The sequence below is a fragment of the Ictalurus furcatus genome, chromosome 23 (assembly GCF_023375685.1).
Source record: "Ictalurus furcatus strain D&B chromosome 23, Billie_1.0, whole genome shotgun sequence".
Lineage (NCBI taxonomy): Eukaryota > Metazoa > Chordata > Actinopteri > Siluriformes > Ictaluridae > Ictalurus > Ictalurus furcatus.
Genome location: NC_071277.1, coordinates 14,037,324 through 14,061,893, shown reverse-complemented (window position 1 = coordinate 14,061,893; position 24,570 = coordinate 14,037,324). Strand labels below are relative to the sequence as shown.

Sequence of the window (24,570 nt, the reverse complement as noted above, 5' to 3'; positions counted from 1 at the left end):
ATATCACAATAATAAAGTGAGGTATTTCCAATTAAATAATATATACTTAACAGCCACTTTAGTAGGGATACCTGTACATCTACTCATTCACACAATTATCTAATCAGCCAATCATGTGGCAGCTGTGCAGTACATAAAATCATGCAGATACAGTTCAAGAGCTTCAGTTAATGTTCACATCCAACATCAGAATGGGCAAACGTGTGATTTACTGAGATATTCACACATCACGGGCTATAGAGTTTACACAGAATGGTGCAAAAACCGTCCAGTGACGTTTCTTTTCAGAATGCACAAATCATCAATCATCATTCCTGTCAGTCAAGAACAAGAATAACCAATGTATCTGCATGATGTCATGCATTGCGCTGCTGTCACACGATGCATGGATGAGCAGGTGTACAGGTCTCACAGGTCCTAATAAAGTGGCCAGTCAGATATTTGTCTGGATTGGGGGGGGGTACCCCTAATGGCTGGTCTTCATCAGGAGTGTGATGAGGTAAAATCAAACTTATCCAATACCAACTGGGCCTGTGTGAAAATGCATTTGCCCCTCAATTCCCCAAATCTATGAAACTGCATTCATAATGGGGTTCAGCTGGACCAGACACAACCAGGCCTGATTACTGCAAACCCTGTTCAATCAAATCAACACTTAAATAAAACTTTTTCAACAGCATGAAGTTGGTTAAAAGGTCTTACCCAGTAACACACTATGCCGAAGTTGAAATAAATTCCAGAAATGATGAGGAAGAAGGTGATTAAAATATATCAGTCTGGGAAGGGTTACAAAGCTATTTCAAAGGCTCTGGGACTCCAAAGAACCACAGTGAGAGCCATTATCTCCAAATGGAAAAACTCAGCACAGTAGTGAACCTTCCCAGAAGAGGCCAACCTTCCAAAATTCCTCCAAGAGCACAGCAACTACTCATCCAGCAAGTCACAAAAGAGCCAAGGACAACATCAAAGGACCTGCAGGCCTCTCTTGCATCAATAAAGATCACTGTTCAGGACTCCACCATCAGAAAGACACTGAACAAAAATGGGATCCACATTAAAGCTTGACTGAATTTTGCCAAAACACACCTTAATGATCCTCAAACCTTTTGGGAGAATGTTCTGTGGATTGATGAGTCAAAAGTGGAACTGTTTGGAAGACAGGGGTCCCGTTACATCTGACATAAACCAAACACAGAAATCCATAAAAAGAACATCATACCTACGGTCAAGCATGGTGGTGGCAGTGTGATGGTGTGGGGATGCTTTACTGCTTCAGGGCCTGGGCAACTTACAATAATTGAGTGAAACATGACTTCTGCTCTCTATCAGACAGTCCTAAAGGAGAATGTCTGGTCTCCAGTCCATAAGTTGAAACTGCTTCAATAAATAAATAAAAACTGTATTGTGTGTTTACTCAGGTTGCCTTTGTTTTATGTTGTATTTTATTTGAGGATCTAAAACAATTTATTATGAGATATACACAAAAACAGAAGAAATCAGGATGGGGCAAATGCTTTTTCACAGCACACCGTGTGTGTGTGTGTGTGTGCGTGTGTGTGTGTGTGTGTATATATATATATGTACACACACACACACACACACAAACACACGGGGGGGGGAGTCATTCCATTTTGCTGGAAGATTATGAAATTTTGTCTTTTAAGTGGTTGATACTAAATGTGACGTGATTATATAAACTAAGTTTTTTTTTTTTTTTTTTTAAAAAAAGGTTTTTCTGTCTCGTACACACACACATACAGAACAAAAACTATATTGTTAATGGTAAATAATCAAAGCCATACACAACAATCTCTATAGCTCTCTGAAAGTGTGTGTGTGTGTGTATGTGTGTGTGTGTGTGTGTGTGTGAGAGAGAGAGAGAGAGAGAGAGAGAGAGAGAGAGAGGGAGAGATAAGTCCTCTGTAGTTTCATGTTTCCAGAACACAGCGCTGCCATTGTGTGTGGCGGCGCTGGTGACATCAGCAGTGCGTCAGTAGCTAATAATGTCTGTCTATCTGTGATCACTTACAGGGGAAGAATACACTCTCTCCCCATTTTGCCCACACTTTCACACATACACACGTTGACGTACTACAGAGTAACACTTTGATTAGTGTATCAGGTGGGGGAGCTCTTTCTCTTTTCTTGAAACATTTGAACTGGTAACAATAAATTCTGCATGCGGTGTGTGCGTGTGTGTGTGTGTGTGTGTGTGTAGATCCTCAGGAGGGCTGTGTTGTGTTGTTGCCGGTGGAACAGCAACAGCGCTTGGTTCAGATCCTGTTCTACCTGCCAGCGTTTCCCGCTGATGTTCTGGCCTGCCTCAGTCAAGTGTGTAACACAGGCAGGGTTTCTGCAAGTCTTGCTGCCACACTCATCCGCACAGTACACTTCAGGTACAATACACACACACACTACACTCAAACAGAAGCCCCCTAGTTGAAACAGTGCTGCACAGAGTCCTATTTAAATATCCAGTCCTCTTTGTTATACTGTCTTATGATGCACTACCTGCTCTTGTGTTGTTATTCTGTTTCTTTGAGGATGTCCCGTTGGTTAACACTTTTACCTACGTTACCCACAATGCCATTCGATTACCAGCTGATAGTAGCCCAAGTGGGAATTACCCCTCGCATCATTTATTTCTAAAGCAAGCGATGCAGCAGAGCTTTAATCCTTTACTCTGTCCAGCTCGCTCTCTTCACCATCTGAAGCTTGTCATCTCGTAGGTCACGAGAACTCGCTGATAGAAAAATGTTAAAATACAAATATGCAATTAAAATTAGCTGAGAAAATGTAACCGAGGCAAAGTTCTGATGTTTAGCTCTGAGTAAACATATAACCTTTCCAGTCCATTACGGGAATCATAGAGAGAACAGACGAGCCAGTTCATAATGTGATAATGTGAGCAGATTTGAGCATTTCTCTTTTATTTCAGTTAATGGTCCCATTTCGCATTATACACAGACAAAGCTGACTTGCGTTGGCTAATACCTGAGAGATATTTTCAAAATTTGTGATGCAGTGATGAGGTTTTTTTTTCTTTTTTTTCCCCCGGAAAACTTGCAATCGCAGGAAATTTTTTTGCACGGTCTTTCGCAGTGATGTTTGTTGGTAAATGAGACCTTTTAGCTGTACTCGTGTTCGACGCACGTGAATTGAAGAGGGCTTTGGCTGATTGCGCGCTGTGATGACGTCATACGATGTGTCTCGGTCCAGATCTGTGGTAAATCTGCGGTAATTTAGAAAAATTGCAAGCTCCTCAGATTATTGCTGAGTTTGCTTGATTTTGCGTTCATTTCTATGATCGCAAAATCCTGGAAGGACTGATTACTCCTCATATACCACAGCGTTTTGCCAACACTACCAGTTTTTTTTTTTTTTAAATTTACTAAAGAATGACGCGTCATACTTTTTTTTTTTAGCAATGTATTGTTGTCTTTAATGTCGTGAAATATCTCCGAAACAAGTTAGTCCCGGTTATCGCTCATGTTATAACAACTATAAACTTCGTGTTCCATCACCAGCATCTAATTTTTTCTCTCTCTCTCTTGAAGTTAATAAAATTTAAAAAATGCAGCTTGTCCTGTTACTGAGAAAGTGGAATGCGTAAACATCTCTGTCCTGAATTTTGTCCATGTGGTGGAAAACTTAACTTAAATACCGTTTTTAATCACTGTATTTGTTTATACGGAGCGCCGTCTATACAAGTCCTTGTGAATGTGTTGCTACTAGAGAAACAACAGTGTCTGAGGACAAATGCGTTAATATAATCCTGTGATTTGTATTACAGCTAGAATTACTGTCAGAGCTGCCGCTATAGTAAATGAATCAACACCTTCTAACCAATCAGATTAAAGAATTCATCAGCACTGGAGTACAGAACTATTTATTGGTCAGCGGCGTGTGCAGGAACACGCGGTTTTGAGAACCTGTGTGGTTATGTATCTAGACTCAAGCCCCAGACCCCCAGACAGGCGTGAAAGCTTGAGCTCAGATTGTTCATGGCAGCTAAGCGGAGACAGCAGTCGAGGCGCATACGTTCGTAATAGAATCAAACAATTTAAGCAGCCAGAGCATGATTAAAGGGAACATCTTAACGTCTGATTGTCCTTATCTCCGATTGGTCAGGACAAAGCCGACAGTCACTGTTGAGCTAAAGCAGAGGTCATCCAGCGTACAGGTACAGTGTATTCACTGTTCATGTAGCTTTTATTATTAGAGACCGTCATTGTAGTTAGACACGGGTCTAGTTGCGAAACACTTGCGTTTGCACTTTAAAAGTCCTTGAAGTTTCCGTGTTATCTGGGGAATGGCTGCAGTTTTTAACTGTTGGTTTGTTTGTTTGTTTCTTTGGTTTTTTTTGGAGGGTCCATGTTGATTTGTGGAACTTGAGCAGTGAGTGATTGACAGCGTATTTTGAAGTCAACCACATGCTGTGAGCATCAGGACATGTGTGTGTGTGTGTGTGTGTGTGTGTGTGTGTGTGTGTGTGTGTGTGTGTGTGTGTGTGTGAGAGAGAGAGAGAGAGAGAGAGAGAGAGAGATGCGCTGTGGCCCCTCTGTGGTTTTTAGACACTAGCCTAAAGCCACTCTTTTATTTGTGTGTTTTCTTACAATTCTAATGGGAGCTCTGTCTGCGAACACAGTGAGTGTGTGATATTGTGTGTGTGTGTGTGTGTGTGTGTGTGTGTGTGTGTGTGTGTGTGTTATACACTTCAGTTCCTCAGGGCTGTTTGCTCACTAGGATGAGTGTAGAGCATAGACAGGAATAAGGGCACTAGAGGTAACGGCTACTGGTTGCCATTCTGCAAAGGCAGTAGGGGGCAGTATTGCACTGTTTATACAGTTTGCATTGTCCCTTGATATTTGGCCATTGCAGCATGCCTTGGGTCACTCAAACTCCTGACCACATCCTAAACCACAAGTCTGTGGAACTTTTACCAAAGCTATGAACACCATTCTTCCAAACGATATTCCCTCAGTTGATGTTTTGATGTTTGGTAGAGAGCGCTGTCTAACACAGCAGTCCAAAATAGGCATACAATTTGTTTGATATCTATCTAGTGACTGTAAAGACCATGGCATATGATGTACATCATTTTCATATTCCTCAAACTATTCACTTACCCCTACGCACCGTGGATGGGAGCAGGGTCATCCTGGAAGAGACCACTCTCGTCAGTGTTTCATCATAGGATAATGGGGATTAGTCAGAAGGGGATGAGTCGGCCCAAACCATGCCAGCAAAACGCAGTAGCATAACAGAGCCACCATGTTTTTGTTCGTTTGTTTGTTCGTTTGTTTTTTCTCTTTAATTTGTCACTCATTTGTTTATGTAGTGGTAGCAGGCTTAAGTTGTAATGTTAATTTTACTTCATTTTTTTTTAAACTTGTAATAGTACTGTTTCTCTAATTCTCTATTAAAATGAACTTTCAGTATTTTAAAGCTTAACTGAATTTACACCTTATTCAATTAAAATTTTATGCCTTATACCACTTTATGACGTTTTTAAAAGTAATTGTATTTTTAGGCATGCAAGGTTTCACTGTCACAATAACTAACATTTTATAAAAAAATTCAAAAAAAGAAATTTAGTAGCTTATTCACTCCTTGTTCAGTGTTTATTATTTCTTTCAATTCATGGTCAAGAGGTACATTTTTTGTCTTTTTTTTTTCATCTTCTTTTTCAAATGTGTTTTTAATGTGCTTTAAAATGATTGTTAATAACTTTGTACGTGAAAAGCAGCTCCAAAATTCTGAGCCAAGAACCGTTTGAAGAACGAAATGTGACCCGAGTCATTCAGAACGCATTAGTTCAAATTGAAGAGGATACCTTTTTAGCTGTTTGCGAAATACTCATATGAATCTGAAATATATCTGCATATCCTGTTCGCACATCACGTGCTTTATTTAATTAAATAATTGTTGCAACATTCAAGTAAAAACCCAACCATGCTCTTACCTTAAAACGTGTTAATTGTCGTCTTCTAACAACTAACGTCTGATACTGACTCATTTTTCTCAGTTACACCGATCCTCTATGTGTTATGCATTAGTAGCTGTTGCTACTGTTTTCGGTAGAAACTTGACTTTTCTTAACGAAGAATGATGTAATCTTGCCTGAGAGAACAAAAGATTTACCTTTATTGATAAAGTGTTTTTTGTAGTGGTTTGCTTATAATTATCTAGAATCTTTTGCTCATTGAAATAACTGCTTAAATCTGTAGGTTGAGCACATGCATAAGTTTAGTCGTGCACAATAAACAATGCCTGATGTGGTGGAAGGTTTCAAACGTCATTGTGTATTAGTAAAGAAACGGCCAATTTTATTAGGAATTTTGAGTGAACACAAGAAAACTTACATCACAGATAAACAAGTTGCTTGTTGTGAGAGGGTTTGAAGTCACTAAGTTTGAACCTGAGAAAACATTGAGAGTAGCTTGAGTTAAATTCACTAAATGTATAGCTGCTTTGATAACAAATGACTTTTTTTTATTATTATTTTTATTTATTTATTTATTTATTTGGTGACTATTTAACATTAGAAAATGTGAATAGTTAGAAAAGTTCAATAGTTCATCTTCATTAACAGCTTTATCCTGGTCAAGGTTGCAGTGGACATGGAGCCTATCCTAGGAACGTTGAGCATGAGGTGGGAATACTGTGGAAGCAAAAAAAAGATTTGACATAAAGATTTGTAGGTTAAAAGCCTTTGTACATTTAACAATGAAATGTAAACTTCATTGAATTCATCGCATAGAATTACATTACAGCAAAAACCACACATTTATATTTATTTGTTTTTGAATTAACTTCCTTGAAATTTTCAGTGTTTAGAAATTCACATTTTAAAATTCACTCTTTCAAAAAAAATCAAGTATCTGTCTATATATATCTATCTATCTATATATATATCTATCTATATCTATCTATCTATCTATCTATCTATATATATATATATATATATATATATATATATATATATATATATATATACACACACACACATTATATAATAGAATATAATTATATAATAAATAAATAAAAATCTCCCCTGCTGTTTTCAAATTCCAATCTGGGTTACCCTTGAAAGGCAAATGCAATCGAGCCTGGAAGGCAATGAACCGATATCTATCCAGTTCACATTCGGTCTCTCATTCCAGGATTGACTGCCTTCGCCTATCCCTGGATCGCCCAGATTCTTTACTTGTGTTGTGAGTTTTGCAAAGTGATTTTGACTGGTCAAATTTGAGCAGTGGATCGCACAGCCCGATTATTTTTCTGAATTTCTGAAAACTAAATTATTACATCTAAATTTATGAACATTAATCAGGAAAAAGATATTTGAATATTTTTGGCTTATTTTAGTTTTTAAAAATGTCAACACTGAACTAAAACTACTTCAGTCAATTCAGAACAAAAAATAAAAATTTGTCAATTTTCAAATGTGTTCCAATGCTATGGATTCAGTATTTCATAGTGTTATTTATTTTATTTTATTACATTTTATCACATAGAATTTCTCATTTTCAACATTACATTCATATTTCGACATTAGGTAAACATCCAGAATATTGTGTAAAGAGGACTAAAACAATGCAGAAGCTTTTTATTTATTTTTTATTTGATTTTTTTTTCTCCCACAAGATTTTCAGTGCATATGTTTGTTCGTTGTGCAACCTATAAAAAATTATTTGTGGTGTCTTTAAATGTCATGTTACAGTGGTATAAATAATGTTCGAACTCTTGCAGCTTTTGTTGTAACAGAATACAAAAAAAAACACACACACCTGTACTACATTAGGGACATCCTACACCATGTTTACGGTTGGTTGATTTAATTACAGTCCCAGATGAATTATTAGAAAAGCCCCTGAGTGCTCGATTTGATGCAAAACTGTGTGTAAATGGATCTATATATGATCTATATACATATGCTTGTGAACTGATGGAAATTCATTACATTATAAAATCCACACGCGCACACAACATACAAATCTGATTACAGCAGCCTCGCACTACACCTGGGTCTGCACGCAGACGTCATGTTTCCTGCTGAATATTTAAACATGTCGGCGGTTTCCACTGGATGATATGGCTGTTAGATGTGCTTGGCGTATATGGATCATGCAGCCGCAACAGCAAGATTCAGTTACAGGTCCCTTTCATAACAGAGATGATTACGTCCAAATGAATAGTGTGAAGGTGAACAAAGAATCAGTCGTTGAGCGCAGCATCAAGATTCTAGTCTTCAGGTAAAATTAATTATTTGTAGGAAGCTTCAGAGAATTTGCTGTTGTTTTTTTTTCCACCTATAGCTATTATTAGCCCAGTAAATTGTCTCAATTTTTTCATTTTATACATAAAAAAATGAGATTTTTTATATATTTACAAACACAACTAAATAAATGAAACCCATTAGAGTGCTGTAATAGTTTAGTTTTACAGGACAGTGTGAGAGAATGTGTGTAAGTGTGCACCCTGTGATTGATGGTCGATGAGATATTTAAACACATCACATGAAACCGTACCACGTGCAAATTGAAAAAAAAAATTTTTTTGGCCCACTCCCCACTACATTGCCCAATCTAAAATAATCCAGTTAGCAGAGACTGTGAGCATATTGTCCTCGAATGCTCACCACACATGCGTATGGACACACACACACGCGCACATGAGCAGCCTCGCTCAAATTTCTTTTATAGAAAAACATGACCGAAACGGTTCTCTAATTATCTCAGTGATCCAGTAAAGTGGCAGTTTGGGTGTGTGTGAGTTTTAAAATGCATATTTCAGCGTTTCCATGTTCATTTTTTGCACTTCTTAACAAGTTCTTTAACAAGTTTCTTTAACAAGGATTCTTTTTAAGGCTGCACTTCATAAGTTTATTTACAATTGCAGCTGAAAGAAAATATATCGCAAAGGCCAATCTGGCAAGAACAATTAAGAAAACATGTATTTACTTTCACTTAATATATATTACTTTAACTAAGCTGTGCACCATTTATGGGGGTGGGGGGTGGGGGGCAGTAGTAAAATACTACTTTACGATTTTTCTTTTTACCAAATACTGCAGTCAAAATGCATAGTAATGTAAAAACATATCCTGCAAAGGTTAGTAGTGTAGCACCAAATGACAAATGATCTGGTGTGCAGTCCAGGGTCTCTAGAGCAAGGGTTCTCAAAACTCTAACAGCCAGGGACCCATTTAAATGTAAAATAAATTTCACAGATCCCTCAGCAGAGATTTAATTTTATTAGGCTCATTATTTAAACGTGTGCAGTAATATTCTGGCTATTTATCAGAGCCAACTGGCTATTTAACAGACCACATTAGGTCCAAGTTGACATTATTTGTTGTCATTATTTCATTTGTGTTTGTTTATTGTTTTGGAGTTATTGAGGTTTGGATTAAACTTGTTCAATTCACATGAGCAGAATTGGCTAATAATTATAATAACTCAATAGTACATATACCACTGTATTAATCAAATATTACTATTATTATTATTATTGTTGTTGTTGTTGTTGTTGTTATATCATAGACCCCATGCCTGAGTGTCTATGTTGAATTCTTAATACTTGATTCAATTAAATATATATATTTTTTAAAAAACAAAACACAAATAATTTAAAACATCCTTCCCAAGTCAAAACACAGTAACTGATTCTCACAGTTAGATGTTATGAAAATGCATTCGGTGACTTTAGCACTAATTACCGGCCCCGATTGGATGGCGTCTAGTTAAAGAATGTTCTGGGGGACAATCCGGCGAGGACGCTGGTGTGCTAAGCTGAACCAGCTGAGGTAAAGTAAGGATAGGGATTCCGCGCATCAGATTGTGTTCGACGCAGCCGCGTGTGAAGTCAGTATATTAACACTGGCCACCTTTTTAATGTGTTTTTAGAGGAAATGGGGGGGATCTCAGGTGTCTGGTATTTTTAGACTGACATTTTCAGTGCACACACAAGCACAGTGGGACACATTGTAATGGGAGAGCAGATCAGTGCTGGACCACTGCGCAGTAATGTGTGTGTGTGTATGGGTGTGTGTGGTCTTGTGCAGGTCTCCTTTAAGTGGCTGGTCCAGCAGTTCGCAGGATGTGCCAGTGCGGGACGTGGATTACTTCAGTTTCCTTTTCTCAACACTGATAGGTATACACACACACACACACACACACACACTGGAATATAAATTGTAATGAGCTTTTTAGGTAGCATTACAGTGACAAAAACTAATTAAAATAAATTGAGTGCATGTGTACTCTGTTCATCCAGTTCATCATTTCAATAAGAACTGTAACAAGAACAAGTTCTTTCCTTTTCTTTCGCTTTTTTTATTCCAAATTTTATTTTATTTTATTTTATTTTTTCTTTGTTGACACTTTGGGGCTAATGTTAATAATAACAAGAATTTTGTGTTGCTATATATTTCATAGTGACTGGATGCTAGAAACATTTACAGTCCCCTCCAAAAGTCCTGGAATGTCAAAGCCAATTCTTAGTTTTTGCTATACATATGTGGGTTTGAGATCAAAAGATGAATTTGAGACAATAGATCAGTATTTCATATTTCATTTCCTGATATTTGCATCTAGATGTGTTAAACAACTTAGAACATGGTGCCTTTTGTTTCAAGTGATCAAAAATATTGGAACTTGTGACTGACCGGCATATCTTGTTACCCAGCTGTGCCCTGTTAGATTGATTCTTTAAACAATGAATAGCTCTGAATGTCTACTCTTGGCTTGAGTCCTGGGTTTCGCCTGTGAAGACTGCAGTCGTCGTTAAAAAGGATAAACCAACGTGATGACCACAGAGCCGTCTATGGGAGAAAAGCAAGCCATTTTGAAGCTGGGAAAAGAGGGAAAATCAATCAAACATTGGACATAGCCAGTACAACAATTTGGACTGTCCTGAAAAAAGAAAGAACTCAAACGTGTACTAACAACTAGACATGGAACAAAAAAAATTGACCTCGCCTTGACTGTTTTTGCACCAACTATGGTTTCTGGCTGAAAAAAGGGGAAATGAGTCTCTACTGTAGAATTTGTCAAAATGTTTCTATAGTCTTGCTATGGCCCTCTCAGTCTCCAGAACTGATTTGAAGCCAGAGTATGACATTGCTATTAACAGCACTATTTGACCATGTGTTATTAAGGAACATCTTGTGGTGATGTGAAGCCGAACATACTCAATGTCTTTATTTCATACATTTTTTAAGGGTCACTTATACACTACATAGTGTGAACTAAGAGAGTTCAGGGATGTTGTACACACAACTATATAAAGTACAATTAGTGCCCCAGACCAGTGTTTTTTAAAAAAAAAAAAAAAAGGTATGTCAACTATGTAGGACAGCTGTAATGATTGCACTTTTTTACACCATAGTAATATGTAATACTAGGTAGGACCCCACCTCTCTTTGCTCCCAAATCATCCTCAATTCTCCATAGCATGGATTCCACAGGGTGTTGGAAACATTCCTTCGAGAGTCTGGTTCATGTTGACGTGATTGCATCACATAATTGCTGCAGATCTCCTCTTCTAACACATCCCAAATGTGCACTGTTGAATTCACATCTGGTGACTGGGAGGTGGGTGAGTGGGAGGCCATTGAGGTACACTCAACTCATTGTCATGTTCATAGAACCAGTTAGAGCCCACTTGTGGTTTCTGAAATGATGTTTCATAATGCTGGCAGTAGATATTATTACATGGGTAAACTGTGGCCATAAAGTGATGCATGTGATCAACAACGAAACTCAGAAAGGCTGCGGCATTCAACGAATGCTCGATTGGAATTAATGGGCCCAAACATTAAGCGGAAAACATTCCCCACACCGTTATACCACCTGGGTGAACTGTAGACACAAAGCAGGGTGGGTCCATGGATTCATGCTGTTGATGCTAAATTCTGACCCTACCATCTACATGTCTCAGGAGAAATTGAGATTCAACAGATCAGACAACGTAATTCCCCCAGATTAGGCCAGCCTGTGCCCACCGCAGCCCCAGCTTCCTGCTCTCGGCTCTCAGTAACGGAACCCGATGCGATTCTCTGCTGTTGTAGCGGATCCATTTGAATATTCAATGTGGCCTTTCACACTGAGCGCAATTAAGCGACGCGAATGTACGATACGATGACGCTGTTGAATCGAAACAGTAGATCCCTATGGAGCTATTCACAACGGACGCGATCAATCGTGGTGCGACAAAGTGAGTTTTATTTTCCGCCAGTGTGTTGATTTCCTAACCCCTAATTTTTGTGGGGAGGGGGAAGTTAGGGGTCAGTTAAGCGTTCACGGAAGAGGTGGGTCTTTATCCGTTTTTTGAAGATCGTGACAGATTCTGCTGTCCAGATTGAGGTTGGAGGTTCATTCCACCACTGAGGGACAGTCAGTTTGAAGGTTCTGGAAAGGCACCTCATGCCTCGCTCAGGAGGCACTACCAGGCACCAGTCGCAGGTTGCGTGAGGGAACATAAACTTGAAGGGGAGTGTTGAGGTAGGGGGATGCTGTTCCAGACAAGGTCTTATACGTGAGCATGAAGGCCTTGAATTTGATGCGATCAGCTAAAGGAAGCCAGTGGGAGGGAGATGAAGAGGGGTATGACATGGGTTCTTTTGCGCTGGTTGAAGATAAGGCGTGCTGCTGCATTCTGAATCATCTGAAGGGGTTTGATGGCACTGGCTGGGCGGCCCGAGAGTAGTGTGTTGGAATAGTCCAGTTTTGAGATTATTCTCCTTAGGTCTGTCCACCTCTTTTGTGAATTTGACACTTTTCCCCACAAAAACATTTTTAGAGCCTAATTTATTTTCACCAAGCCAGGGATCCCCAAAGTTGCTTTCGCTGTATTTACATTTGGTTGTCAAGCAGTGCTGGTCTGAGACTGCTCGCTCTTTCTGCTTCTCAGGTTTCTCATCTGAGAGACTGAGGACTCTACAGCAGGCAGATGATGAAGGTTTGCTGCCGTCGTCAGCCCTCTCACCCCTCAGCGTGTTCACCACACCACTCGAACAGTTCACGCACCACTGGGTCGTGGTCGAGGTGGGATTTCTTGTCTTTCTCCCTCTCTCTCTCTCTCTCTCTCTCTCTCTCACTCTGTCTCTCTGTGTACTCAAGGCTCAGTTGTTTCTCGTCTGTGCCAGCTTGGCATGCCTTAATGACCATGATGACTCACACACACACACACACACACACGCGCGCGCATGCACGCATGCACACCTTACTTCCTGACCCCTAAGTAGGCGTAATAGAGTCTATACCAGGCGCCTCCTTCTTTCAAGTCTTGTCAATCAACCCCTTATTTTAGCCGTTATCAAATAAACGGACCATCCACAGTTCGTATTCCACACACACGTGAGTGATGTAGTTGCCCCCTGGAGAGCAGACGTGGGGGGTAGGGATTGGGGGGGGTTTATCACAGTGCACCGGCTCCATATTTCAATAAGGGCTGGTTATCGGAGCGCCGCTGGCTAAAGTGAAATGCTAATGCCAGCCAGCGGACACCATCAGCAGCTGACATTTTACACGGAAATTAAAACCTGACAAAAAGCATGCCCTCCAGCTATGTTCTCTCTCTCTCTCTCTCTCTCTCTCTCTCTCTCTCTCTCTCTCTCTCCTACTCTAACAGCTCCTACATCTCTCACTCACTCATACACACGCACACACGCATGGGCCTGATAATTCCTCAGTACAATTTCGGACAAGCTTTCATTTCGATGTCCGAGTCAATCAGTGATTCTGTACGTGGCTGTAACGGCTCGCATCACCACGGATACTGTAATGAGAGGTGATGCCAACAGGTGAGGCTGACGGAGAATAATAAGGTCTAATGAGGGAAAGAGTCATCTCTCACTCACACACACACACACACACACACACACACACACACACACACATATACCCTCATAAAGTACACTTTCAATGTCAAACTTAATTAATCCAAGTTGAGAAATAGCCTCATACTGTGTCTCTTCAAATACTTTAGCCAAACTTTTTGTAAAAGTAGGAAATAAGAAATAATATCCTACTATTTAAAACAACAGAAGTCCATCAACACAGAATCGTTTTCCAACACTTTAGATTCTGACCCTCTGCACTAGCCGTGTTCACGTCATGTCACAACGGAAATTACGATCCTCTGACCGTGTTCGCATCTTTGTTTTCGTAGCTCGTAGTCTTTGCTTTGTAACTCATAGGAAGCTCAGAATTTTCTGAACAACCTGTGCTGTCAAGTTAGGAACCGAAAATCTGTGTATCTCTGTCTACTTAACATTTCCTGTCACTGTTTAATACAGTTGAGGTCATAAGTTTACATATGCCTTGTAGAATCTGCAAAATGTTAATAATTCCAAAAATAAGAGCGATCATAAAAATTGCATTTAGTTTTTTATTTAGTACAACCCCCAATAAGCTATTTCACATAACAGATGTTTACATAAAGTCCACAAGAAACTATAATAACTGAATTTACACAAATTACCCAGTTCAAAAGTTTACAAACGCTTGATTTTTAATACTGTGTGTCGTTACCTGGATGATCAGCGACTGTATTTATGTTTTGTGAGAGTTGTTCATGAGTCTCTTGTTTGTCCTGAGCCGTTAAACTGCCCACTGTTCTTCAGAAAAAATCCTTATTTATTTTTCCTTATTTATTATTCACATTTTACAGATTCTGCAAGACGTATGTAAACTTATGACCTCAACTGTAGTTAAACACGTACAGTTATAACTATTCATCTGAATGTTATACAGTGTTGCTCAGCAGTATGACGATATCAGTATCAATGCATTTTTCTGAAATGTTGCTGTTATTGTTTTGTTTTTTTTCTTTTCTGTTTGTTTGTTTTGTGTTTTAATTCCAATAGTAAACCTTGGAAGCAGCTGATTTAATGTTAAACGTTTGTATTGAATCTTTAAAATTGTTAATTAAATTTTTTCTATAATATTCTATAGTTTTACTTTTTATCTTAGTAGACATTAAATTAAGGTATCGGCGAACTCAGTTTTCATAGGTTTTTTTTTTATGCACTGTTACTGTTTTCCTGGCAGTTTTTCTTTTTTTGTATTAGTGTATTGTAAATTAAACAACTTGGATACATAAAACCAAAAAAGTCACTGTATTATTGCAAACACCAGTTTAGCTTAAGTGCATATTATATACTATCAATTGAACGTGTGTGTGTGTGTGTGTGTGTGTGTGTGTGTGTGTGTGTGTGTGTGCACGCGCATAACTGCTGGGTGTTCACTGCTTTATTGGCAATCAGGTGTATCCAATCTAAATTGTGTGTAATGTGTGTTAACACAGTTAGTTTGATTAATGTTAGATAATAACCTGCTCTGAATGACATTCCCATCTGCCTTCATCTGTTTAATCCAATCCTCTCTAATTCTATTAGCACTATTTGATTTCAGCTCGTACGACACACACAGGCACGCACACACACACACTTATTTATTGTTTGTGCTCATAAAATTTAAGTTGAAACAACGAGGAGTTGTCGCTAATCTGTCCGGTGTCAACATCCATTACCACTAACGGCTATCGGTGGCTAGTTAACCCTTTAAATCCTGTGTGTGTGTGTGTGTGTGTATGGTAGTTTTGTTCTTTGAAGGCCTTTTTTTTTTTTTTTTTTTAATCAAAGGATTCTTTATCTCATTCTAAATATGTGTGCACTCATGTTTAATCAGTTGTGGATTGCAGGATTTTGCCCCATATCTGGCAATAAAAATGATTAGGACATATTTTCCTAAGCATTACAAATAGCCATTATAATGATCTTAGATTATACGTAACATAATACTTTTTTTTTTTAAAGTATAAAGTAATATCGGTCAAAATTTTGTACTTTGTTTTCATTTTCATAACTTCAGTATGAGTATACAGGGCCCTCCACTAATATTGGCACCCTTGGTAAATATGAGCAAAGAAGACTGTGGGGAAAAAATGTCTTTATTGTTTAACATTTTGATTAAAAATTCACAAAAATACTCTTTCTACTCTGCTCTCATGGATATCAAACAATTGCAAACAAAACATAGGTTTACCAAAAAACAAAAAAAATGCCTGTTGAGGTTGGAGAATGCATAGCAAGGGATCTGAGACCGTTCCTCCATACTGAATCTCTCCAGATCATTCACATATCAAGGTCCACGCTGGTGGACTCTCCTCTTCAGTTCACCCCACAGGTTTTCTATGGGTTCAGAGGACAGAGATCGCCATGGCAGGACCTTGAGTTTGTGGTCAGTAAACCATTTTTGTGTTGATTTTGATGTATGTTTTGGATCATTGTCCAGCAGGAAGATCCAACCACGGCCCATTTTAAGCTTTCTGGCAGAGGCAGTCAGGTTTTCATTTAATATCTGTTCATATTTGAGTCCATGATGCCATGTATCCTAACAAAATGTCCGGGTCCTCTGGCAGAAAAAACAGCCCCAAAACATTAAAGAGCCACCACCATATTTAACCATGGGCATGAGGTAGTTTTCCATATGGCTACCTCTCTGTGTGCACCAAAACCACCTCTGGTGTTTATTGCCAAAAAGCTCTATTTTGGTTTCATCTGACCATAGAACCCGATCCCATCTGAAGTTCCAGTAGTGTCTGGCAAACTGAAGACGCGCGAGTTTGTTTTTTGGATGACAGTAGAGGTTTGTTTCTTGAAATCCTTCCAGACAACTTGTGGTGATGTCAGATTGTAGTTTTGAAGACTTTCTGACCCCAACTAACTTCTGCAATTCTGCAGCTGTGATCCTTGGAGATTTTTTGGCCACTCGAACCGTCCTCTTCACAGTGCGTTGAGACGATATAGACACACGTCCAATTCCAGGTTGATTCAGAACATTTCCAGTTGGCTGGAACTTCTTAATTATTGCCCTGATGGTGGGCATTTTCAATGCTTGTGCTATTTTCTTATAGCCACTTCCCATTTTGTGAAGCTCAACAACCTTTTGCTGCACATCACAGCTATATTCCTTGGTCTTACCCATTGTAATGAATGACTAAGGGAATTTGGCCTGTGTTACCTCATATTTATAACCCTGTGAAACAGGAAGTCATGGTTGAACAATTTCCTGTTCCTAGTTACCCAAAGTGTACTACACAAAATTAAAAACATCAGTGGAAATATACTTCAAATATATTTTTCTCATATAAATTCATAGGGGTGCCAATAATTGTTGCACACCTATATTTAACAAAGATATATTTTGTTGATAAACCTGTGTTTTGTTTGCAATTGTTTGACATCCATGAGAGCAGAGTATTTTTATGCATTTTTTCATCAAAAGGTTAAACAATATGTATATATATAAAATATGTATGTGTGTGTGTATGTGTGTGTATTTATGTATATATATATATATATATATATATATATATATATATATATATATATATATATATATATATAATATAAAAAATTATAATATAATTTTCTAAAAATAAACATTTGCCCTGTTTCTGCCTACCCTACAGGAAGTATGTCACTGTTTGGAGACGTTGGGCTCTCGAGGGCAGTGTTTTGAAATCTTACAAAATGCCATCATCAAGAACCTGGTCAGTGTAATGCTATGCATGATGGGTTTTAAAAAAATCTCACATTTTTGGATCTAATTGACTGATTTTTCGTGTCTCTGTATGTGTATCTAGTGTGGGTTGGTGGTGGTGCCGGACTGCTTGTGTGCCTCCCTGTTGAGGTGTATTCCACGGTTGCTGGATCACAGCCTCCTGCCCAATGACACACTCCTCCACTTCTTGGCTGACTGTTGTCTGAGCATGCTCAGTCTGCTGCTGCAGCTGGAGCAAAGCGCCCGCAAGAGGTTTGTGACAATAACATACATTTGAGGGGGGAGTTCGTATCAGGCTTGTTGTGCCGGTGGAATATGAGGGTTGTAACATAAATCAAAGAAACAAAACACCATTTTTGTCGTTTCTGATGAAAATACATTGGAAAAAAAGAACCTTGTTGCTGTAGAATTAAAGTCGTTGTGAGTAACGCCATATAATAGTAAAAGCAATATCGCTAAGTTCCTTATTCCAAATTAATAAAAAAGGAAAATCATCCCCCCTCTCCCTACCAAACAAAAAACAAAAGAAAAGGCACCCCTACAGTGTCCATCCAGCTATAAAGGGCGCAGTTATGTGGTGTTTATAGAGTGCAAGTCTCTGATGACTCACGTCTATGGTTAAAAAGATAGCCTATAAAGTATAAAGACTATAAACATATGTCAAGTACAGGTGTGCATGTAGCTTTTATACACGATTTACACAGCCAGCATAAAACCGCAGTATACAAAGATTCAAGGCATATAGCTGAAAAGCCATAGAGTACAAAAACTAGCATGATGCTGTATTATACAAAGGAGTGTTGGGAGTCTGCATTTCTAAAGGTGAACATTTTAATCACTTGTTATCGCCACCTTTTACATTAGCAACTGCCGCTAACTGTTTAGATACTCTGAATAGCTTTTGGCATCCTTCAATGTTGTAATAAATTTCCAAATATGACTTCCCAACCCCAATCAAGAAAGTTTGGGGAGGGGGGTGCAAACTTTTGCACACAACCGTAGACATGGAGTGATTTGTTCATATCTAAATATAGCTCATAATTGGGGGGTTTTGATGAGTTTACATCGTTGATTTGTTAGAATTTATTATTAGGGGCCAAGCACCGAAAGTGCGTAGGTACCTTATTGTAATTGTATGTTTTCTTCTTATGATTATACTTCCACATGGGAGTCTATGGTAGTGATGGAGGACAGACTCGGCTACCTACGCAGTAACTCTGCGCATCTCTAGCACCACCAACAGGACAAAGTTGGACATACGTTTGCAATAATAATACCAACTTCAACGTCGACCATGATGTTAATTTCCACCACACTGGATTTTCCACCGTTTTGTTTTTTTCTTTTCACTTTTTCCTCCTATAACATTTTGTCAAATCATCATGAAATTTGGACCACAGCATTGTGAACCCAACCTCAATTCACCATACAGGAAGTGACATCATTTCTCAGCAACACTTTAACCTATTGTCACCAAGCATATGTTTAGCACACAAGCTAAACAAGCTGAGATGGTCACTGAAAACAGGAAGTGAGGCAATATCTCAGTAACAGGTTGATGTATGGCCATCAAATTTTGGGAAAATTAAGTGAAAAGTCGCTCCAGGAAGCCGTCACACTTTTCTGTCGTCTCCCACTGCAACCAAACACTGGCCAAGTTTAAAATACATAACAATAAAATGTGTGAACATGAAATGTACAATGATCTTGTGTGGCCACGCCCCCTACATGAAGTGCTTAGAATCAAAACAATCAGTCTGTATTAAAATAAGGTGTATGTAGACACACCCATCTCTGTAATTTATCACATATGTATCACCCATAATTACTACAGAAAGCAACTTTATTAAACAGACCCAGACGTAAGAGTTGCGTCGCTTTAGCTAGGCCTCTAATATTGCACGAACACACAAGATTTTGTTGTTTAGAATTGTTTTTGAATCACTCAGTTGTCACTCGTCTCTCTGCTCCACAGGGATGCAGTATGGGAGGCGTGTTTTGCTGCGCTGAGCACAGTGCCACGTCTTTTGCGATTGGTTCTGCAGTCTCTACGCGTGTGTGACCTGTGCGAGGAGGAGCTTCCCCTGCTGGCTCAGATCCTCTCGCTTCTCCTGCAGCACACGCAGCTCCGCAATCACATCGCCGCCAACGCCGCCTTGCTGCAGACCATCATTCAGGACCTGACGGTAAACTGCACCATCTTGAAATAGCTAACTTTTGCAGAGTTGAGTAATATACGCACGTATTCACCTGCCCGATCATCCGGAAAGGTTGAAGTGCGATTCAAAATGGAGAATAAAATATCACTGTTTTGTTTTCGATTGGAGAAATCTTTAGTATCGTTTCACTTTTTTGAATGCAAGTTTGATCCCAATGTAGTAAGCCATAAAATTAGCATGATGTAGAATATCAGCTGCACTACAAGACTATTTCATAATGAATGGTGCATGAAGTGAGTGTAGATCCAAACTGAGTGACGTATTTCACCACCACCAGCCAATCGCAACCACCGTTCAATGTAAACAGGAAGTACGACATCCAAGATTACGATGCAGAGAAGCAGTTAGCATCTTTCTCAGTGTAGCATTTACTTCAGTAATCAATCACTTCAAATGATTTATCTCTTGAATTTGTACTTGTAGATGCTTTTTCTAACCAGGCTCTCGAGCAACAGCGGCATTTTACTAAGGAACATTAGTAACGAAAAATAACGACGCAGCTGCAGACTTCATCTGCTTTAAATTATGCTGAACAACTGAATAACAGTATAAGTATACTATTATGTTAACTGTAAGGTTTTTCAGTATATTGTTTTGTAACTGGCAATGATATTAATTTGTCCTAGGTGTTATGGTGCTAGATTTGTAGTTTATCCTGTGATCGCTTACATTTATATGTGCTGTACAGTGTATTTCAGCGAGATTGCCATGTCTGGTGATTAAAAAAAACACAAAACTACTTCCCATGTTTAGGTTAAAACGTGTGACTTGGTGCAATTATGATTTTTTTTTAGTAGTGTATAAACGTGTACATAGTGGCCATTTATGTTCAAAAAGGCTACGATTGAGTTTACGTTCTACTGGTGCAACCAGCGGCACTTTAGCTGATGCTATAATTTCTCATCTCACATTATCCACACTTCAGACACTTCATGGAGTTTAAAATGAAAAGTTTGTGGACGCTTGACCATAACACTCATATGTGCTTGTTGAACATTCCGTTCCAGATTTATCCTAACCTCCACTTTTGCTGGTATAATAACCTTCACTCTTCTGGGAAGGCTTTCCATTAGATTTTGGTGCATGGCTGTGGGGATTTGTGATCATTCAGCCACAAGAGCTTTGATGAGGTCAGGCAATGATTTTGGGCAAGGAGGCCTTGGGTGCACTAGGTGTTCCAGCTCATCCCAAAGGTGAAGACCACTCGAGTTTGTCCAGTCCAGATTGGCAAACGATGTCTTCATGGACTTGGCTTTGTGCACAGAGGTATCGTCATGCTGGAACAGGGTTGGGCTTCTTAGTTCCAGTGAAGGGAAGTTGTAACGCTACAGCATGCAAATACATTCTATACAGTTGTGTGATGCAACAGTTTGGGGAAAACCTTGGGCGGCTGTGGTTCAGGTGGTAGAGCGGGTTGTCCACTAATCGTAGGTTTGGAGGTTCAATTAGCGGCCCACGTGACGCCACATACCGAAGTGTCCTTGGGCAAGACACTGAACCCCAAGTTGCTCCTGATGGAGCTAGCGCCTTGCATAGCTGCCCTGCTACCATTGGTGTGTGTGTGAATGGGTGAATGAGAACCAATGTAAAGCGCTTTGGAACCACTAAGGATAAAAAAGCGCTATATAAGTGCAGACCAGAACCGACTTATAGGTGTGATGGTCAGGTGTCCACAAACCTTTGGCCATATAGTGTATGTTATTTATTTGAACAAAATTCATATCACTATTCCTTTTCACTACTCATTATTTCCCAATTCTCGGCTATGTAACAAATTTGTGAATTTTCCTCACACTACATTCTCGTTAACAAGTAACAAGTCACTCATGTTTCGCTTGTAGTTTGTCTACTGTGGGTCTGTGTAGCAACCACTGCAGCTGTTGTTTGTGGGTGTGCACTGTCCAGTGGTGGTGTTTTTTTTTTTTTTTTTTGAGGTCCAATGAGAAACAATAATAGTGACATACACCAAGCCATAACGTTAAAACCACTGACGGGTGAAGTGAATAACATCGATTATCTCATTACATTGGAACATGTTCAGTGGTGGGATATATTATACAGCAAGTGAACAGTCAGTTCTCGAAGTTGACGTGTTGGAAGCAGGAAAAATGGGCAAGTGTAAGGATGTGAGCGACTTTGACAAGGGCCAAATTTTGATGGTCTTGTAGGGAGTAACCGGTACGACAAAGAGCTGACTCGGCCTCCAAATTCCCCAGATCTCAATCCGATTGAGCATCTGTGGATTGTGCTGGTCAAACAAGTCTGATCCACAGAGGCCCCACCTCACAACTTACAGGACTTAAAGGATCTGCTGCTAATGTCTGTCTTGGGGTCAGATACCACAGCACACATTCAGAGGTCTTGTGGAGTCCATGCCTCAACGGGTCAGAGCTGTTTTGGAAGCACAAAGGGGACCTACACAATATTAGGCAGGCAGTTTTAATGTTATGGCTGATCTGTGTAGGATTGACGCTGAGGAATCCTTTGAGCTAATTGTTTGGATTTGTTGCTTTACCGTGTCATACCTAATTTACGTAGAGTTGAGAAAATCTCAATTTAAATGTCACACTGTCACTTTGCTGCTTGCCGCTGTTGCTGAAATCGTAGCTCTGTGTTGCGCACATGCATAAAAAATGAATGGAATGTAGGAACAGCCAATAAAACCTGACTGTAATTCACTTGCTGCTCTGTGTGTGTGTGTGTGTGTGTGTGTGTGTGTGTGTTTTTGTGTGTTTCGACAGCGCTACCACGGTGGCGAGACCCGAGAGCAGTGGCTAACAGACCTGTTGTACTGCTACAGCGTGACGTTTTCGAGTCACCGTGCCAACATGGCCATGAGGGATATCTACTAACCTCCCGAGCCACCGTCTTCCCTCTGCTTTCCTCTCACCCTGTTCGTCTTTCCTTGTTTACAAATGTTGCTTTTTATAGACTACGAGGAAAAATAAACATGTTGGGATAATTAATGTATCAAAGTGTTCTTGATTTCTTTCTGTTTATTAGCACAACAATAAAGCCATGTTTACATGTACTGGATACAATAGAGATACACAAGGAAAAAGTGCTAACGATGCCTGCTTAGCAACCGCTCGACAACCGACGTGCCATGAGTTCTTCATTAATGATGATCAGAAGTGTTCAAACTCTGCAACGATTTGGTAAAAAAATTCAGTAATTGCTACAAGAAGGCTACTGAAAATTTTTTACGACCAAATGGAAACATCACAACTATTTGGAAATTGATAACTCGGGGAATCGGGCACATCTGTTAGTAGGGAATTCAGCCTGTGGCTGCAGACTGACATTGCAGGCCTTTCATTTACTCCTGTAATTAACGCATTTCTCAGCTTAACCCTAAAGCCCCGGAGGTCTTTGTGGTGGAAGCCTAAAGTTAAAACACTGGCAGCTGCTGTGCAGAAAAACTTCACAACGTGCATCGTGAGGCATCTTTCAGCGTTATGACAACAGTATGAAAAAGTTTTTTTTTTTTTTTTTTTTGTTTTTTTTTTTACAAAGCCAAATCACCAAATGACGATAAAAAGCTGTGGAATAAATAACGGGACTTGATACAAATATGAATGTGTGGATGGAGTATACAATCAAATCTATCTACAGTTAATATAATTATATAGAATATATAATACATGCATACAGAAGGGGGACAAATTAAAGAAAACAACAACTACAAAGCATGTTAATAAGATGTTAAGCCACCACAAGCTGCCAGAACAGCTTTCTGGTATAGTACATGTCTCTGGAACTGTACTGCAGAGATGAACACCATACTTCCAAAAGATATTCCCTCAATTAGTGTTTCAATGATGGTGCTGGAGAGTACTGTCTAACACGGCTCCAAAATCCCCCATAAGTGTTCGACTGGGTTGAGATCTTGTGACCTGAAGGCTGTAGCATTTGCACTACATTTAATTCATTTGGCTGATGCTTTTATCCGATTGTGCATCTAAAGCGACTTACAACTGAGACAGGATACAACTGAGCATTTGAGGATTAAGGGTCTAGCTCAAGGACCCAACAGCAGCAAGGCAGCATGGTAAATTTCTATTTAGTGAGCCTTCATGCCCTGTGGATGGGGCGGAGTCACTCTGGATGAGACCACACCCACCAGGATCAAAATAATTCACCACAGGATAAAAGTGATCAGTCAGAAGAACTTTGTATTGATTTGCAGTTAATGTTCCTCTAATCAGTCCGTGTAGAAATGAACACAAAACCAAGGAAACTCCGCAGTATTCGGAGCTTGTGATTTTTCAAAATTACTGCAGATTTTATGCCAAGATGTAGCAAAATCACGCATTTTTGGCTGCAACAATCACTTGAAGATCGTGGCGAGCAAAGTATTTCAGCCAATTTGAATTGCCAAACCTTCAGCAAAAAATGACTGTTGCAGAAGTGATCATCGCCGCATCTGTAGCGTATTCCCCGTTGCGGTTAATTACGTGCATTCGTTCATGCTCTCTGGACTAATTACTGAACTGACAACTTAAAAAAAAAATTGTAAAAAGTCAATGATGAAAACAATATGTAAACATGATTGGACAGAGAACTGTGCATTTATACTATGCCGCTAAATGACAGAACCACTGCTTTTTCCTTTTAATTTGTCACCTGTCTGTACATAAAAGTAAAGTACACAATAGTCTTTTTTTTTTGCCCTCTGGAAGCAGGAAACCAAGATCAAACCAATCAGTCACGTGACCCATTCTACAGGATCCTTATAATTATAACAGAAACAATAATGACAAAAAAACACATCT

The 24,570-nt window shown here is 39.3% G+C and overlaps 2 protein-coding genes across 6 annotated transcripts in view; one reads left to right on the top strand and one right to left on the bottom strand.

Annotated features, from left to right (window-relative positions):
- The window catches only part of tex10 (testis expressed 10), a 34,194-nt gene extending 11,520 nt beyond the window's left edge, over window positions 1-22,674 (top strand). The window contains exons 10-16 of the mRNA XM_053611949.1: window positions 2,219-2,396; window positions 10,070-10,158; window positions 12,919-13,052; window positions 17,485-17,565; window positions 17,659-17,828; window positions 19,552-19,762; window positions 22,537-22,674. Of these exons, the coding sequence (XP_053467924.1) occupies window positions 2,219-2,396; window positions 10,070-10,158; window positions 12,919-13,052; window positions 17,485-17,565; window positions 17,659-17,828; window positions 19,552-19,762; window positions 22,537-22,647 (974 nt within the window). The 3' untranslated portion in view covers window positions 22,648-22,674. The remainder of the gene's footprint in view (window positions 1-2,218; window positions 2,397-10,069; window positions 10,159-12,918; window positions 13,053-17,484; window positions 17,566-17,658; window positions 17,829-19,551; window positions 19,763-22,536) is intronic.
- Window positions 22,675-22,873: 199 nt separating this feature from the next.
- The window catches only part of invs (inversin), a 48,051-nt gene continuing 46,354 nt past the window's right edge, over window positions 22,874-24,570 (bottom strand). For all 5 annotated transcript variants that reach the window (XM_053611944.1, XM_053611947.1, XM_053611948.1 and 2 more), the window contains exon 19: window positions 22,874-24,570. This exon is cut by the window's right edge and continues 555 nt beyond it. The gene's annotated coding sequence lies outside the window, so the exon portion shown is untranslated.